At 39.9% G+C, this 16,481-nt stretch overlaps 1 protein-coding gene across 4 annotated transcripts in view; it reads right to left on the bottom strand.

Moving 5' to 3' along the window:
* plch2a (phospholipase C, eta 2a) overlaps window positions 1-16,481 on the bottom strand; it is a 212,657-nt gene that overhangs the window by 34,493 nt on the left and 161,683 nt on the right. For all 4 annotated transcript variants that reach the window (XM_037536165.1, XM_037536166.1, XM_037536167.1 and 1 more), the window contains 5 exons: window positions 12,939-13,109; window positions 8,375-8,468; window positions 5,333-5,536; window positions 5,026-5,146; window positions 2,288-2,459 (listed from right to left, as the gene is read on the bottom strand). In XM_037536165.1, the coding sequence (XP_037392062.1) occupies window positions 2,288-2,459; window positions 5,026-5,146; window positions 5,333-5,536; window positions 8,375-8,468; window positions 12,939-13,109 (762 nt within the window). The remainder of the gene's footprint in view (window positions 1-2,287; window positions 2,460-5,025; window positions 5,147-5,332; window positions 5,537-8,374; window positions 8,469-12,938; window positions 13,110-16,481) is intronic.

The following is a 16,481-nucleotide window of genomic DNA, read 5'->3' as shown; positions in this document are numbered from 1 at the left end:
TAAAAATAAGTTAACACATCCTAGATCGCTAAAAAAAAGCTGAGCTCAACCTGATATTGAGAAATTTTAATGGCTCTTTCTGAGACAGTAAAGTTGGATTTATAGTGGACATTTGTTGGATATTTGAATTTCCTCAATTTTGCATTAAATAAATGTCCAAAAATGATAATAAGCTCCATTTTCTCACTGCAGAGAAGACAGCAAAGAAATTACAACCAAATTTAGATTTCACTGTACATGATGGTTTAGAAACGTCCTCAATGACATCTCCAACTTTAAAGTAGCATCTATAAAGCACATAATGAGGATGTCTTTCTGAGCTTTATTTCCCATGGATTTAGCTGAAATAAGGCAAAGTCACACTAAATTACTTGTAGTCAACAGGGTGGCTGCCTTTAACTGGGATTTAATGTGATTTTGCTTTATTTTAGTTAAGGGCATGAGAAATATTGTTTGAACAATTTATACACCGACTCATAATGACTATGACTGTGGTCTATATCTTTAGTTGAAGTGAGAAAATGTACATCCTTTCTAGATGTTTATTTCATGAGAAAGTGAGGAAAGTCGAATCACAAGCATGAAACCAAAGTGATTGCGCTGTAGTGCCAAAAGACACTATTTTTTAGTTGAAGAAATGTCCGACATAAAGTACATCAAACACACACACACACACACACACACGCACGCGCACGCGCACGCACACGCACACGCACACGCACACGCACACGCACACACACACACACACACACACACACACACACACACACATCCGCTAAGCCGCTTCTCCCTCTGGGTAGCTGGGAATAAAGTACATTTGAAATAATAATCAAGGCTTTATTGCTTTACTTTTTATCCATTTTGCAAAACTGTTGTGTAAAAGTATTAGAACACTTGAGGTTGTGTCATGACATCATTCATGATAACACTCCCGCTCACAGCCTATTGCTTAAATATCACATCTAATTCTTTGTCTTGTCCTGTTTGTTGTCTCTATACCTATAAGTTACAGGGTTCACTGAAAATTTCCAAGCTGCTTAAAGCATAAGCAAAGCACTGAGCTTGATTACGCACCCGCACGCATGAAAAAGCAACAGTGGGCTTAAGTCAAAGCATCTGGCAAAGCCAGCCTCATTGCTGCTCAGGGAGTGTGGGTTTAGGCTGTAGCTGGAGATTTGCTCGCTGACCCGCCGCCAGTGCAGAGCAATTTGTCAATGCTGCCCGCTGGCCCAGTTTATGCTTTCGGGGTAGCTCTCCTGTGTCTAATGTCAGTCGGCTTCCAATTATAGCGCTGGCTCTGTGTTCTGCCACACCTTCCTTTCCGCGGCCTGTTTTCCTGTTGGTCTCAAAGCAGCAGCTATATGGAGTCACATGATCATACAGTAAGACAGAAGTGGATCATTAAAGCACACACCTCTAGCTACTGTAGAAGGTGGTCTGAGGCTCAGAAAGCATCCAAGTGAAACTCAATAAATGCAAAGAGGTCCACATGATATACAGTACCAGGCAAAAGACGAGACCACCCTTATGTTTTTTCACTTTACAGTCAGATATTGAGTTCTGGACTCTCCAGTGGTCAGTTCATTGTTCTGACAACACCAACAGCTTCTTTGATTGATTTGCAAATGAATGATTTTCTTTTGTCAGTAAAGGCTTATTGACAGCTACACATTCTTTCATACCCACAGTGCTGAGTTGTTATTTTTTCAGATCTGAAGCAAGAGCGGAGCTTGATCTCTCAAACATGAAAGTCCTGTTTATCGATATAGTCCTATTTTCCTCTTGTTTATGCAGGTGGATGATCTTATTCTTATGGGTGCATTATTTAAACTTCTCAAAAATGTATCCTGAAAAATGTACTTAATGGTCACTTTGACTGGAAATTAAATAAAAGAAGGACATTTAATGATGTTTTTGGTGCTACGACTTTGGGTTTAAAATATTAACCAAAAAATTGGTAAATCTTTCAAAAAGCATAATTTAATTAAAATTATATATGTAATTTTAAATTGTACACTAATTGTAGATCACTGCAGCAGATGCTACCGTCTTTGGAGTACAACTAGAATTGACCTTGCACTGCAATCTGCTGCCTAATCATACTGTTCTATTTAAAATGGAGCAAAGAACGTCTATCAATATCAAAGGTGTGACGAGAATTTGCCAGAGAGCCGCATTCTGCCACCTTTCCAAGCTCTAAGCATGCCTACCTGCCCCCAGCGTCGGCACTTAATTTTCAAAAGACAAACCGTTTGCGCATTTGGAGCAGCATTTGTGAAGAGCTGACCTTAATGAGGATTTTGCCTTTGAGGGCATCAGGTGAGGGCAGAAGTCCAGACTCGTTGGCCCTGACGGACGACAGGTCCAGCTTTTCCCCCAGAATCTCCACCAGATACTGAGCCATCTTCTTCTGCTGAGGAACACTGCAGTGGTTCTCTATGGACAGGATCACTGGATACCTGAAAAAGAAACAGACAGTGCATGAATAAAGGTCTGCTGATCATTGCAGCACAGTTTTAACAATAATGGTCTTAAACGCTGGAGGTAATGCATAACTGCTAATCCCTTTAACCCTTAAGATCAGGGCACAGACTGCTGATCACCATAGCAGCACAGACAACAATCTTGCCTAGCTAATAACGAAAAGGCAAAGAGAAAGATTTAAGATGAACATTGATAATCTGGAGACAAACAGACTTATTTGCATTTACAAGCACTGCAGTTGGTTTCCTGATACGTTTAATATGCCAAACTTAACTCACAACGCTTAAGTCAACTTCTTGTTTGAATTTTCCAGTTCCAGCTTAAATGGTGCAGCAGTTACATTCTGGCACATCAATCACCTTTTAAGGTGGAACAGGAAAGTTAAAACAAGAAGCTGGTGAATGAGAAGCGACTTCAGCCTCAGAGACATTTTAGAAGAAATTGTTCTACTTTCCTACCGGAGATGTAAGAAAAGCGGATATAGACGAGCCTAAGCTTAAAGCAGAGCAAAGTAAGTCTGCATTTTCATTCATATTATATTTTTAGCCTGTAATAGCACATTAGCACATACAGAGACATATTTACAGCCAAGATGGTAAAATGGACATAAAATGTTGTGGCTCCCAAGGTGGTTTGATTTTTGTTGACAAAATGGCACTTCTTAAAATTTGGGTTGCTGACCTCTAGTCTAGAGTAAAGACCACCCCTGCTCACACTGCATGATACGGTTATCTCCAAGTGAGATTATTTAAGAACTCTTAAAAAGGGCACTCAGCATGCAGGCTAAGGTAAAACGTTTTCTATTGCTCTAAGATATATAAGTGAATATTCCAATGCACGGTTAGAGCTTTTGTTCATGAAATACTGCAACACAAGGATGTAAACAATGATATTTTTAATAGCCTTGGATGCAGCCTATCAATAGACTAATAACTGCAAAATGAAGGATGTTTCTGCTGCACAACACACCAGCTTTCTCTGCTTGTCATGAGGTGAGCCTGCTTATTTCAACTATTAAATAAAGTATACTTACTACAAGGAAAACGTGGTTAAAACAGTAAGTTGTTATAGTTTTTCTCAGCCAAACAATCTGCTCAGTATTGGCTTTTCAGGCTTATTATTCAATCAAACTGCCTCTTATTACCAACTATGGATTTAAATAAAATGACTCACAAACATAGAAAACAAGTGTGTTTGGAAACTACACAGGTTTAACACACAGACGAATCCAACGCTGACATTTTTTCAAGTTTATTTGTGACTTTGGAGATGATTAGAAAACAACATCCTGCCCTCTGTATTGGTATAGGATTTTGACATGCATTAGATACCGTACAGCAAACTACTATGAAGGGTACAGTATGTACTGGTGCAGTACATAGAACACAGTATACTAATTTGAACACAGTCATTAGTGTGGATTTAATGACAGAATAAGGCACTTTCATGCACTGACCTTAAAGGGTTAAGAAAAATGATTGCGAGAACACGTAACGTTCTGAAGAAAGAATACACAAATTATCATCTTAACATTCTCTCTGCAGAAGAAGCTCTTCGGGGACATTCCAAACTGCCATATGTTTAACATTCCCATCATGACAAATTGCTGGCTCGAAGGAAAACTGAAACGGCACGCCAAAACGGCCGCATGTCAAAAGTGACACGTTTTGGAGTGTCATTGAGAGATGTGCTCTAAAAATAGCATTTTGTCTGCAACAGCTTCCAGATGTCCCGATGGCACCTTTAGCAACGATGGTGTTAATGAAATTTGAGGAAAAAAAATGAGGCACATACACACAACCACACAAGCGTGCACTCATGCGTGTGCACCACCGGAGTGGGCTGATGACATAATACACAGTCTTCTGCATGAATACTATCTGCCTCTCGAGCTCTAACATCAAGAAATCATCTAACAGAAAAAAAAGAAAATTTCTAAAACAAAAATCTGAATCAAGAAAGCATCTAAAACAAATGATTAAAACAAAAATATCTAAAACAAAATACTAAAAAAATAAATACTTAAATCAAGAAAATATCAAAATAAAAAATACCTGACTAAACCAAAGATTATCTAAATCCCATGCGTCAAACCATGAGCTGCACTACATTTCCCAGCATGCACTGCAATGTAATGTGTGCTCCCATCCCCTCCCCAGCAACGGGAACTTGTCACTTATCTTTAAATCTATGGGACTGCACCACAAAAAATGGTGCCAGCGGTCTAGATCAAGCAAAAGGGCAGTAAAAAACTACTGTACACTGGGGACGTTTAAAGAGGTTTAACAGTGATTTGCAGGTAAAGCACTTTTGAATATACCATGGTCAGTTGGGGTCATGGCAAAATGTTAAGTAAAACTAAAATGAAAACACAGCTGCTCCATGGATTTTTTAATATGGCCCTTTTAGTGGTTGAATTTGACACCCCAAGAAAATATTTAAAACAAAAAATATCTAGACCACTGGATCCACTACAGACTCACTCCTTTCTCATATTTATCATGCGTATGAGCAATGCTGCAGGTCAGAAACATTACTTACGGGTTCTTGACAAAAGCGTATTTGTTGATGGTCTCAATGACGTCTTTGAAGAGGATCTTGGATGTCAAAGTGTAGCCGTGGTGTACAATTGGCTCACCGTCCTGCCCATCCCAGCAGTCCACTAGACAGTTTAAAATGAGGTGAGCTTAATACAAAAGTGCCTAAAATGTAAATGTGGTTTTACATAATTTGAATAATTTTACGATTAAATGTCATTTAAATAAAAGATCATTGTTTTTTGTGAAAAGTGCTATTCATTCCTTCACTGAAAGATACACGACATAAAGAGAGTAGAATGGAAACTGACCTTCCACACATCTGCAGCCAGCCTGTAGCACCCAGGCATACATGTCCACTCTAGACTGAGACATCAGCTGGTCCCCCATTAGATAGGTGTTATGAGAAGAGGCGATGAAATAGTTGCACAGAGGCTCGGTCATATCCTGGTTGACCTCGTAGTGTTCAGGGTTAAAGATGTCCCCAGCTGGACTTCGCATGTAATTCGTAAAACCTGTGGGGGTGGAATTTTACAGATAAATGGATAAAAAACTGGACTGGCCTTTCTTAGAGGTTAAAAGGTTTTATTTTATCTCTTCAAGATGACCCGCAAATGCAATAAGGACCTGACTGAGGGTTTTTTATAAGGTGTTGTAACATGCTATATCAATGCTAATGGCTTGATAATCAGGGCAATAGGGCAATCATATTTTGGGTTAAAAGATATGATGAAGAGAAGAAAACAACTTGATAAATTATATTACATAATATCATGTATTGGGGGCAGTCGTGGGCTGGAGGTTAGGGAGCTGGCCCTGTGACCGGAAGGTTGCCGGTTCGATCCCCAGGGCCGACAGTCCATGACTGAGGTGTCCTTGAGCAAGACACCTAACCCCCAACTGCTCCCCGGGCGCCGTGGATAGGGCTGCCCACCGCTCCGGGCAAGTGTGCTCACTGCCCCCTAGTGTGTGTATTCACTAGTGTGTATGTGGTGTTTCGCTTCACAGATGGGTTAAATGCGGAGGTGGAATTTCCCCGGTTGTGGGATCAAAAAAGTATCACTTAATCTTAATCAACTTCGCTCATAATTAACATAGGGCTGGAGCTGGAAACTTGCTCCTGTAAACCAGGAATACACTGTGTGATTTTAGAAATCTTGTTCTTTGGTGACAACTCACGCTGTACGTTTGAATCACTCATCGCATATGAACAAAGCCTGTGCTTTATGTACACACACTGTATGAAAGCACTCGGCCCGACTGACATGACATTTGTGCTCATGCTGCACATGGAACGCAGCCCCTGCAGTCAGTAAAGCTGTTTCATTCAAAACAACACCCTCTGCTCTCTACATAGTGCACCACATATTAAAATAGGTGCTCCTGTACCCATAAAGTGGGTCTAATAAATAGCCTTCTGAAATTCAGCCATGTGTGTACAGTTCTATACTGCAAAAGCAGTGCACTATTTTGGTGTAGAGGCCAGAACTTAGTGAATAACATATGAAAGATGGGGCCTTTTGAGATTCAGCCACCTACAAACAGTTCTATGAAAACAAAATCAGCGTATTTATTTATACCTCGCATACGAACGTTAGTGCCGCAAATGTAGGTATTTGTGATTGTGTGTGGTTTTGGATGTGACTTCGTGAGGCTGCTCTGACTGAGACAAGCCACCAAAATATTTGACAGGAATCCATTTTCGTTGTCTGCTCAATCAGAGCTTGTTTGGGTTAATCAGGTATCGTTTCTCCTCTCACACTGCACTGAAAACAACAGCCGACGAAGCTGAAATTCGGCCCAATTATGATATTTTGTCAGCTCCGAACAAGTCAGGCTTATAAACGGGCTAAAGTCGCATAGTGTATGCTTGGATTTAGGTGATCACTGTGCTGATAAGAGGCTAAAAACCAAGCAGGGGAATTCATTTGAAAACATGTTTTATTATTCAAAAAGGCAGAGGGACATCAGTAGTTTTCCTGTTGGACGAGTAACAGGAGATGCTCCTTGTGTGAGCTAAAAATGCAGTGAGGTGTTTTCTCCTCAGTGGACGATGTGCCAATATCTTTGCCTGTGAGTTTCTGGACCTAGATATCATCAGCTGTGCTTCTCAAACACATTCTTAACAACGCATCCCTATCAAAGCAGAGATCCAGAGCTGGACAGTGTAATACACATTCTTACTAATACCTGAATAGCAATTTAAATATTCCAGTGCTGGAGTACTTGAATGGTTGACTGAGTATTTGGGTCCCTATGCACAGATGAGCCGTAACATTGTGAAGACATAATACTTCCTCACAGGCATCTACAGTTGAATGCCAAAGTGCGTCTGCTATAAATGAGAAGAACACCTTTTTAAATATGTAAAATGATGAGGACGGCAAGTAAGTTTTGTGCGCATCATTTAAAGAGAAGAAACAGCCACGAATCTTTATGATACATCTTTACAGTAACAACTTTCAAAATGAGAGCAGCTGGTGCGAATTTAGCAGGTTGATAAGAACATAAAACCACTAAAATCCCTAAAATCAATTTCTCTCACATAAGGAGAGCATATATTGAAAAAGTTTCGTACTTCCTCTGCAGAATTTTTGCCAGTGCTGATATACATGTGGAGTAATACATATGGGATGGGACAGTGTGGTGGTTAACACCTCTGCCTTCTACACTGTAGACTGGGGTTCAATCCCCACCTGGGCAAACACCCTACACTATACCAATAAGAGTCCTTGGGCAAGACTCCTAACACCGCCTTGGCCTACCTGTGTAAAATGATCAAATTGTAAGTCGCTCTGTATAAGAGCATCAGCCAAATGCCATAAATGTAAAATGTAAATGGATGGACTGGCAACCTGTCCCAGGTGATGACCACTGGGATAGGCTAAAGCGCCCCCTGTGACTCAGGAGTATAAACAGCTTAGAAACGGTTTGCATGTGTATGTGTGGAATAATATTGGCAGATTTTATCATATTTATCAGTCAGGCTCTCTCTATGACACACATTTTAAACCCAATAAGGCCTTATTATTACTTGATGTTCAAGTAATCAATACAGAAAACACCAAAATGTGCAGTGGACAGGACTGAGCCAGGAAACACGAGGAACTAGGATCAGCATTTCAAATGTGTCATACATCAAAAGAACAATACTTCATTATCTACAAATCAATTACTGAGACTGGGGATTATCTAAATAAAGGTTTCAACCGAAGCAGAACTGGGAGTGACTTCAGTGACGGTGGCTAACGATGGCCTAATTCTATGGACATTACATTTCACAAGCCATTAACATCTAAATGAATTGGTCCATCATTACAGAGCTTAATGAAGTACTCTTGATTTCATCTTACCGTCAATACCCAGAACCCCCTGTTTCTGGTTTTCAGGGCAAGGCTCAAACTTGGTGACGATTTCGAGACAGTGCTCTTTGGTGACCTTTGTCATCTGTAACACAAACCCAGTGAGAGAAGTTACATACAAAATACCGACAACGGCAACAACAACACAACCAACAACTACTACGATTTCCCATTTTAAACTATGTTACATGCAGATTATGAATGCATATCAAATCTACAGTGTCCAGATCCCAGATGGCGTAAAACAAAGTGTAAAAAAATCGGAAGTGTTTACCAAACAGAATGAATCTAATCCCATTGAGAAACATCCTCGCATGTGACTGACCCACTCCGGCTGTGGAATCCGATTGTTCTGACCGACAGCTGGGCCTTAAATGGGCCGATTAGTCGATCAGATTTCCATCCATGCCAATCAGCATCAGGCCTTGTCTAACAGTGGGGGGAGGAGGGGGGGACTGCGCCACCAACAGCTATGGTCCCAGTTCAGCACGACACTGTGCTCTAGCTCAATGCCTTTCCCAGTGGTTAACCACAAGCAGAGCTTTGGGCTAATTGGCTTGGTCAGCTTAGCTCAGAACTCTTGTTGTGCTTTTGAGATAGAGTTGAACTGCCCATCAAGGGTCTAACAGTGAGCTTTAATAATGACCACTTTCACTTTGCAAAAGAAACAAAGAGACAGAGAAAACAGGCCCTTGCAGGGAGTTTACTACTCAGAAGGATCAAAAAATCCATCTAGAATGTCACTTTGCAGATCAGATTTGCAGCTCTTTTGCAGCAAATTCTTTGAAAACAAATTCAGAATTTCATTAATACATTTATATAAAAAAATAATATATAATATAATAATAGTTTTCACTACATAACAATGCATACAAACTCAAATATCTCGTATACTAGTATCTATATTATTTATGAAGGTTGGTTGGAAATCAAACATGTATAACGTCCAGTCTTTTTCCAGCGTGTTTAACTCTGCCATCAGCTCGGCAGTCTTTTGGCCTTCATTTTCAGTTTCTGACCGCAGGCCTTGTTGTACATGGATATTTTGTGGACTATTCTTAATTAGGTTAATACAGGGTGAGTCAAAAGTCACAGGACACCGTTTTGTTTTATTTTATTTTTAATTTTATCATTGACTTTTATCTGTGGGGTCATCTCAAACAAATTGTGTATGCTGAAAAAATCTACAACAAACACCACCTTCAGCACCACATTGTGGAGGCTTAAGACGGCATAAAAAATAAAATAAAATAAACCAGTGTCCTGTGACTTTTGACTCACCCTGTATATATACTGTAACTTTTTTCAACTTTTTTGTCTGTAAAATTATGATGTTTATTACTTTCTTTTAAGTCATTATAAGACTTTTGAAGAATCCACAGAAAGCCTGTATGTCACTGTTGTTGGAACAATGTGTGTAAATTTCATGATGAATGGACCACAAGAAATGGGCCAAAATTACTTGGAAAAAAGTATTTTGGAAAAAAAGACTTACATCAAAAGTAAAGTAGGTTTTTTCCTTCCTCCTGTAAAATGACCATTTTGGAGATACAGGGTTTTGTTCTTACAGCGGAAATAGGCAGAATGATTAATAAAATCTATTAATGCTGTAAGACAAAGACAGCTCTAGCATAAATGTTTAATATTCCCACAAAACTATTCAGCAAATCACGATAGTGCTGCTTGATCTTTTTGTGTACAGTACTGTTCTAAAATCAGAGACCACAGATCCTCATTTATTTAATGTCTTGTCAAAGCTGCCATCAAGTATGTATTTTTTCACTTTCAGCATCACAAAAAGCCTCACAAATGAATTATAACATCAATTTGTTTTCGTACTAATGTGTCTACCCTATGCCTTTATTACAACTTCCATTCTTTCAGGTTTTCAAAGAAATCTGCAGAGACATTTTTCCACACCATTTTCCGCTTTGTACGTTCCAAGTATTCCCAAACACATTCAGTGATGTTGAGTCTGATGAAGAAAAGTGCAGCTTGAATTTCACCTCTCTTGAAGATGCTTTATGTGCTGTTTATCTGATGGTGACAGCTTTGGAGGTCTACCAGGTCTAGCAGGGCTTCTGCCCCATTTTCTCTATATATCTGCTTCTGTGTCTTTTTCTTCTAAATATGTTTGTTTTCTTCCTCATGCTACAAAAATGAATGACTTGTAAACTGAATAAAATGGTAGTCTCTGACATTTACACAGTACCATGTCATTTTTCCTGGGATTCAGCACTGTACACACGTATCTTTAAATGGCAGACAACCTGTTTATATCTCCAAAATATCTGATAATGATTTAAATTAGTTTGTCTCTTCACTGGAAGTTACAGTCTCAAGACAAACACAGCTGGTGATGTTGGCTGTGATGGCTGAACGATTAACATCAATTCAGAAGCTCAACCTTTAATTTAAATACATAAGAAGGCTCAGGAATGTATATACATCTGTTCTGAACTGAACTCATCTCATAAACTAAACATATTTCTCTTCTGAATTCATGTCTCAGCAACAAACTGCCCTCGGCTGACCACATAATTATTAAGCGGCCATGTTTGCATGCATATAAAGCAAGAGGATAGGAATTCTTTTGAAAAGCCCTACGATTCAGTGTGATAACAGTGGATCTGCTGCAATAAAAGTTCCCTATGATAATAATAATAATAATAATAAGATGAAATATGTGCATTCTTCGGGTGTTTAAGAGAGCAAGAGGAAGAATGAGAGAGAGGGAGAAAGCGAAAGAGCTACAGAGGCTTTCAGAGATGTCTGATTTTTTTAAAAATGCCTTTGGTCCCATTAACAGGGAAGAGTCAGGCTGCATATTCATCACCAAGCTTATCAAATTACATGCCTGAGTTGAGAAAGAGGGCATGTAGCCGAGGGGACATATTAGAATGCTGGGGGAACGCGTACACCTTTTAATCCGCAAAAAGAACGGCTCAAACTAGGTAGTAGGAGCGAGCAATATGACAGCAATAGGATATTGTTAACAAATACAGCAAAATATAACAAAATAGCATTGAGAGACTTTTCTAAAGGTATGAATATTGCCAATACTTAAAAAACCCTGATCAACTACATATATCAATACGAAGAGATTTAGTTAGGATTTAGCAGTAGTGGGCAGTGTCCACAAAAATGTATAACACTGCTTTATTAAAATTACTAACAGTTTCACTGTACACTGATCAGACATAACACTATGACCACCTCCTTGTTTCTACGCTCACTGTCTGTTTTATCAGCTCCACTTACTGTATAACTGCACTTTGTAGTTCTACAGTTACAGACTGTAGTCCATCTGTTTCTCTCATACTTTGTTAGTCCCCTTTTGCCCTGTTCTTCAGTGGTCAGGACCCCCAAGGACCCTCACGGAACAAGTACTATATGGGTGGTGGATCATTCTTAGCCATTCTTAGCACTGCAGTAACACTATGTTAGTGTGGGTTGTGCTGGTACAAGTGGATCAGACACAGCAGTGCTGCTGGAGTTTTTAAACACTGTGTCCACTCACTGTCCACTCCATTAGACACTCCTGCCTTGCTCATCCACCTTATAGATGTAAAGTCAGAGACGATAGTTTGTGTTGGTCATCGTCTAGTCCTTCATCAATGGTCATAGGACGTTGCCCACAGGACGCTGCCCACAGGACACTGTTGGCTGGATATTTTTGGTTGGTGGACTATTTTCAGTTCAGCAGTGTTTAAAAACTCCAGCAGCACTGCTGTGTCTGATCCACTCACACCAGCGCAACACACACTAACACACCACCACCACATCAGTGTTACTGCAGTGCTGAGAATGACCCACCACCCAAATATTACCTGCTCTCTGAGGGTCCATGGGGCTCCTGACCTCTGAAGAACAGTTCTTGTTATACACCAGCTTATTGTTCAAATTTTACATTCCACCTTAAGTGAAGCTGCAGTTGTATTCAGGCACTTAAAAGTAACTTCTAAACTATTTAACATGGAATGGGAAATTCAAACGAGAAGCCATTTGTTGTCTATATGTACAACCTCTGACTGTCATACACTACTGAAATTGTGAACATTACAGTCATTCACCCTGTCAATATCAGCTGGTCCACAGATTGTTTCCTGCACCATCCCTGAGAATGTCTGATATAGCTGATTGAATCAGTTGACTTCTTTTAGGTAGTCTGCCATGTTAGGCTAAAAAAAACCCAAAAGACAGGCTCCTTTATGTCCATGCCTTGAAAACAAAGTAGATTGTTTCTAATGCAACAGACTAGACAGCAAGAGGTGACAGAGAGACTACTGCCTTTTCATTTTCGTTTAAAATGTGATGTAAATATTCCTGGCCAGCCTGATGTGCTAAAGTTAGTGTGGTTTGCACTGCTTGTATATTGTGTTATCTGCACTGACAAAATTCATACCAGAAGAATTTTAAGTGGTATACCCCCCACTACTACTTCCAACTGTCATAGCTGTTCAAAGGTTCACTCTGTTGCTGAGAGATTTTGAGTTTGAATACTATGATTAAAGACAGTATAATTAGACATTTTTTTTAAATACTTTTTTTGTACCTTTTGTTCACTCTCAAGGAAGCGTGCCAGGTCATCTGTGTCCAGGTGGTCTTTATGGTTACTATAAGTAAGCATCAGCAGATACAGATCCCGTCGAGTTGACATCATCTTGTAGAAGGAGCAGAACTCATCAAAGCCCAGTGTTCCCTGGTTATCATCCGTATCTGCCTCCTATAAAAAAACCACAGGATAATGATCATAGCCATAAAAACCATCAAATGTGGGGGTGAAGGTGAGGGGGCATGCACTTCCCACCTTTCAAAAATGTATATTTTGTCCAGCCCACTTTTTCTGCTTGGGTTTGCTGTTTGTTTACCCAAATTAAGTTTGAATAAAGTATCTTTTATGTGTTAAAACAGGATATGGTCGGTAATGAAAGCTGTTACTCAGTTAAGGAAGGAAAATGCTCAGTTGCTCAGTGTGACCATAATACAGAACAGCTATTTGACTGACATGCAGATCAACCAACCTGTTTTTTGGGAAATGTTGTGTTGGCCTCAAATACATACCCTAAATAACTTAAAGTTGTGATGCCAAGAGCTTCCCTTTTCACCTGAGCAACTACCAGAACTTAAAGATGAGTCATTTTTACATTGAAATCACAATTTCAAAGAGTGCAATTTTCAACTGGGAAGAGCTGTGATTTCTGTTATATCCTGTATTATCAATAGCACTTATGTTTTAGTCTTATGTTTTAGTTTGGGAAATTCAACCTGATAACATGGATCTTATGAACCACCTGTAGTTGAGCAACCAAACAACCCTGTGTTGTGATATTACAACCACAACCAAGTGGCAATCTAGGGCACTATGTTGAGAGTTCAAGCCTAAAGCCATATAAAGTGGATAATCTCATTTTCATGAGCCAAAAACAGACAGGGCTGCATCTCTCTCTCTCTCTCACACACACACACACACACACAAACCAGTTATCCCTCTGGGTCGCAGTGGGTGCTCGAGCCTATTGCAGCGGTCACTGGGCAGCATTCAGGAAACACCCTGGACAGGTCACCAGTCCATTACAGGACAGACACACAGACATATTCAATCTCACAGACACATTCACACCTAGGGGCGATTTAGCATGTCCAATCGGCCTGACCTCATCTTTGGTCTGTGGGAGGAAACCAGAATACCCAGAGGAAACCCACGCAGAGAGCCTGCATCTCAATTCATAAATGATAATAATAATAATAATAACAATATAATAACAACTGCAATTCAAATCGCTGTCACAATATTGGCCAGAAAAAAACGCAATATTTCACCCAAATCTCTCAGCATTAGGAACTACTGCTCCATGAGGCTGGCTACTGTCAGCTGAGCAGGATCTATGGGTTACTAGCATTTACTGTGAGAAACAAAAGGTGATATATTTATTACACATTGTAGTGAGGAAGATGGTTGAGATGTTCAAACTACTCAATCAAAATTACTCGTCAAACCCATCACTATACCACTTACACAGCGAGACGTCTCAAGCATTTTAGTATTTCCTCCAGTTTCTAAATCACTCCAACGCCTCTGAAGGAACTTATGGACAAACAGAAGCACAACAATAGCAGAAGTTACCATCACTGCTGACTTCACGGAAAGAATTCCCTACAATATCATGAGTTATGTCCCTGTCCCTGTCCTACATGCAAGACTAAAGAAGAAATGGAGCTTTTCCTTCGGGCCTGTTCTGATGATGAAACGCAAACTAAACACATCACAAACAATCCTCGACAACAGAAAGCTCTGGAGGAGGCTGACAGTGCCTGGTTACATGAGGCTACACATTCAACAGAGTTCTTGAAGCGTGCGAGGAGCGTCTTGGCTGAGCTGGAGCTGTTCATTAGCATCTCTTCTCCTCTGAACAAAAACACAGAAGAGTGTCTTAAAATCTATTCTCTCTTAGAGCAGAGTGAGTGTACATTTCAGAGCTGTAGGGGAAAATCAAGTTCCACACTCAGCATTTCTGTCAGCCTGAAGGTAATGGAAAAACAGAAACAGTCGATTTCAATTTCGATCAGTCTTGAATGCCAGTTTCTCGATGGAGAATAGTTACCGAAAGGGTATTAATGCTGTAAGTAAACCTGCTACCATTTTAAATTAGCTTAGTTTCAGAAGAGTATTGACTCACCAGCTTAGAGCATGCCTGCCGTCTCAGAAAGGTTTTGATGAATATTAAAGGTAAATCTTTCTCTCAGGGGGACACTGCACAGGCCTCGTAAAATAAACCCAAAATGCAATGTTCATAAACCAACGCGGCCTTTTCGTTACATTCCTCAATGGAAATCACGACAGGATCAAGCTGTTTGCCTCATGCACTTGACGGTTGGTATAATCTAAAAGGATTTTGTTCCATGTCAATTTGCATTGAAGCACACTGAAGGGATTTCGCAGGGCAAAAGAGAACTGCTTGTGCACCTCTATCACGTTTGATATTTTAAACCCTGATCAGCGACCTGCTGCATAGGTGGTCACGCTGGGGTGATAAAGCACCTACGACTCAATGAACTGGAAAAAAGGTTCAGAATACACTGCCTCGCTCCTTCTCTGCCCAATCCCTGCCTGAACTCTGCAGTGAACGAAGAGATGGTAAAATAGATTGAAACCAGTGCTTTTAGAGCGACAGTTTGGGAAAAACTCCAATTTAGGTCATTTTCCCCTTAATACAAAACTGACGAGCCGGAACATGTTTGGTGTCCACATGTAACAGAAGCTTATAGTTTGCCCGTATGCATCATGCAGGCGACATGGTTAAATCATCAAACACCTCAAATTAACTCCAGTTGTGGATGATCCCACTTACTTGTAATGTAAGTCAATGGAACCAGACGTTTTCACAAGTCATTTTGTGTCATTTCTTTGGATTCATGCATGCTGAAATTTGCACACAATGTAAAGGACAACAGGCATATTCAAATTATGTCAAAAACTGGAAAACGACAAAAATGGAGATACGAGGTTTTGTTCAGACAGCAGCGATATGCAATGGCAATAATGATAAAATAGAGGTCAATCCAAACACATACACATAATCGGGTTCCTCCCTGCCATGAATGGATGTGAAGGAATGGATGATGTTTTAGGCCAAAATTTTCTCTAAACTATCATAAAGCAATACGGCAGACATCAAACAGTATGAACTTAACTAACTATTTAATATGATAACTTTCCGTGAGAGAGCTTTTAGTGGCATTTAACACTTGAGATGTCTGGTTCCCATCACCACCACGGTCTACTCTGTAACTATTTATTTACATTACTAATGCGTTATATATGACTAATGCAATGTAAATGCAAAGAACGGGGCATTTTACAGCAGACCACTCTGAAGGACTCTGAACGTGACGCATTGTTCTCAATAAAAATGAACAAATGTTCAGCCACCATACAGGCTTCATGTTTTCTTAACTATATTAGCCTCCTAGCTCAACTATAAACATGTCTTGGCTCACTGAATATATATATGCCAATAAGTGAAAACATGTGCAGGTGGAATTTTCGTGAAGCCATTATCATTAGCCCACGCTTCCTAGGACCCTCCTTCAGTGT

Source organism: Pygocentrus nattereri, chromosome 29 (genome assembly GCF_015220715.1).
Source record: "Pygocentrus nattereri isolate fPygNat1 chromosome 29, fPygNat1.pri, whole genome shotgun sequence".
Taxonomy (NCBI): Eukaryota; Metazoa; Chordata; class Actinopteri; order Characiformes; family Serrasalmidae; genus Pygocentrus; species Pygocentrus nattereri.
Note: the sequence above shows the minus strand (reverse complement) of the source record. Positions and strands in the feature narration are given on the sequence as shown.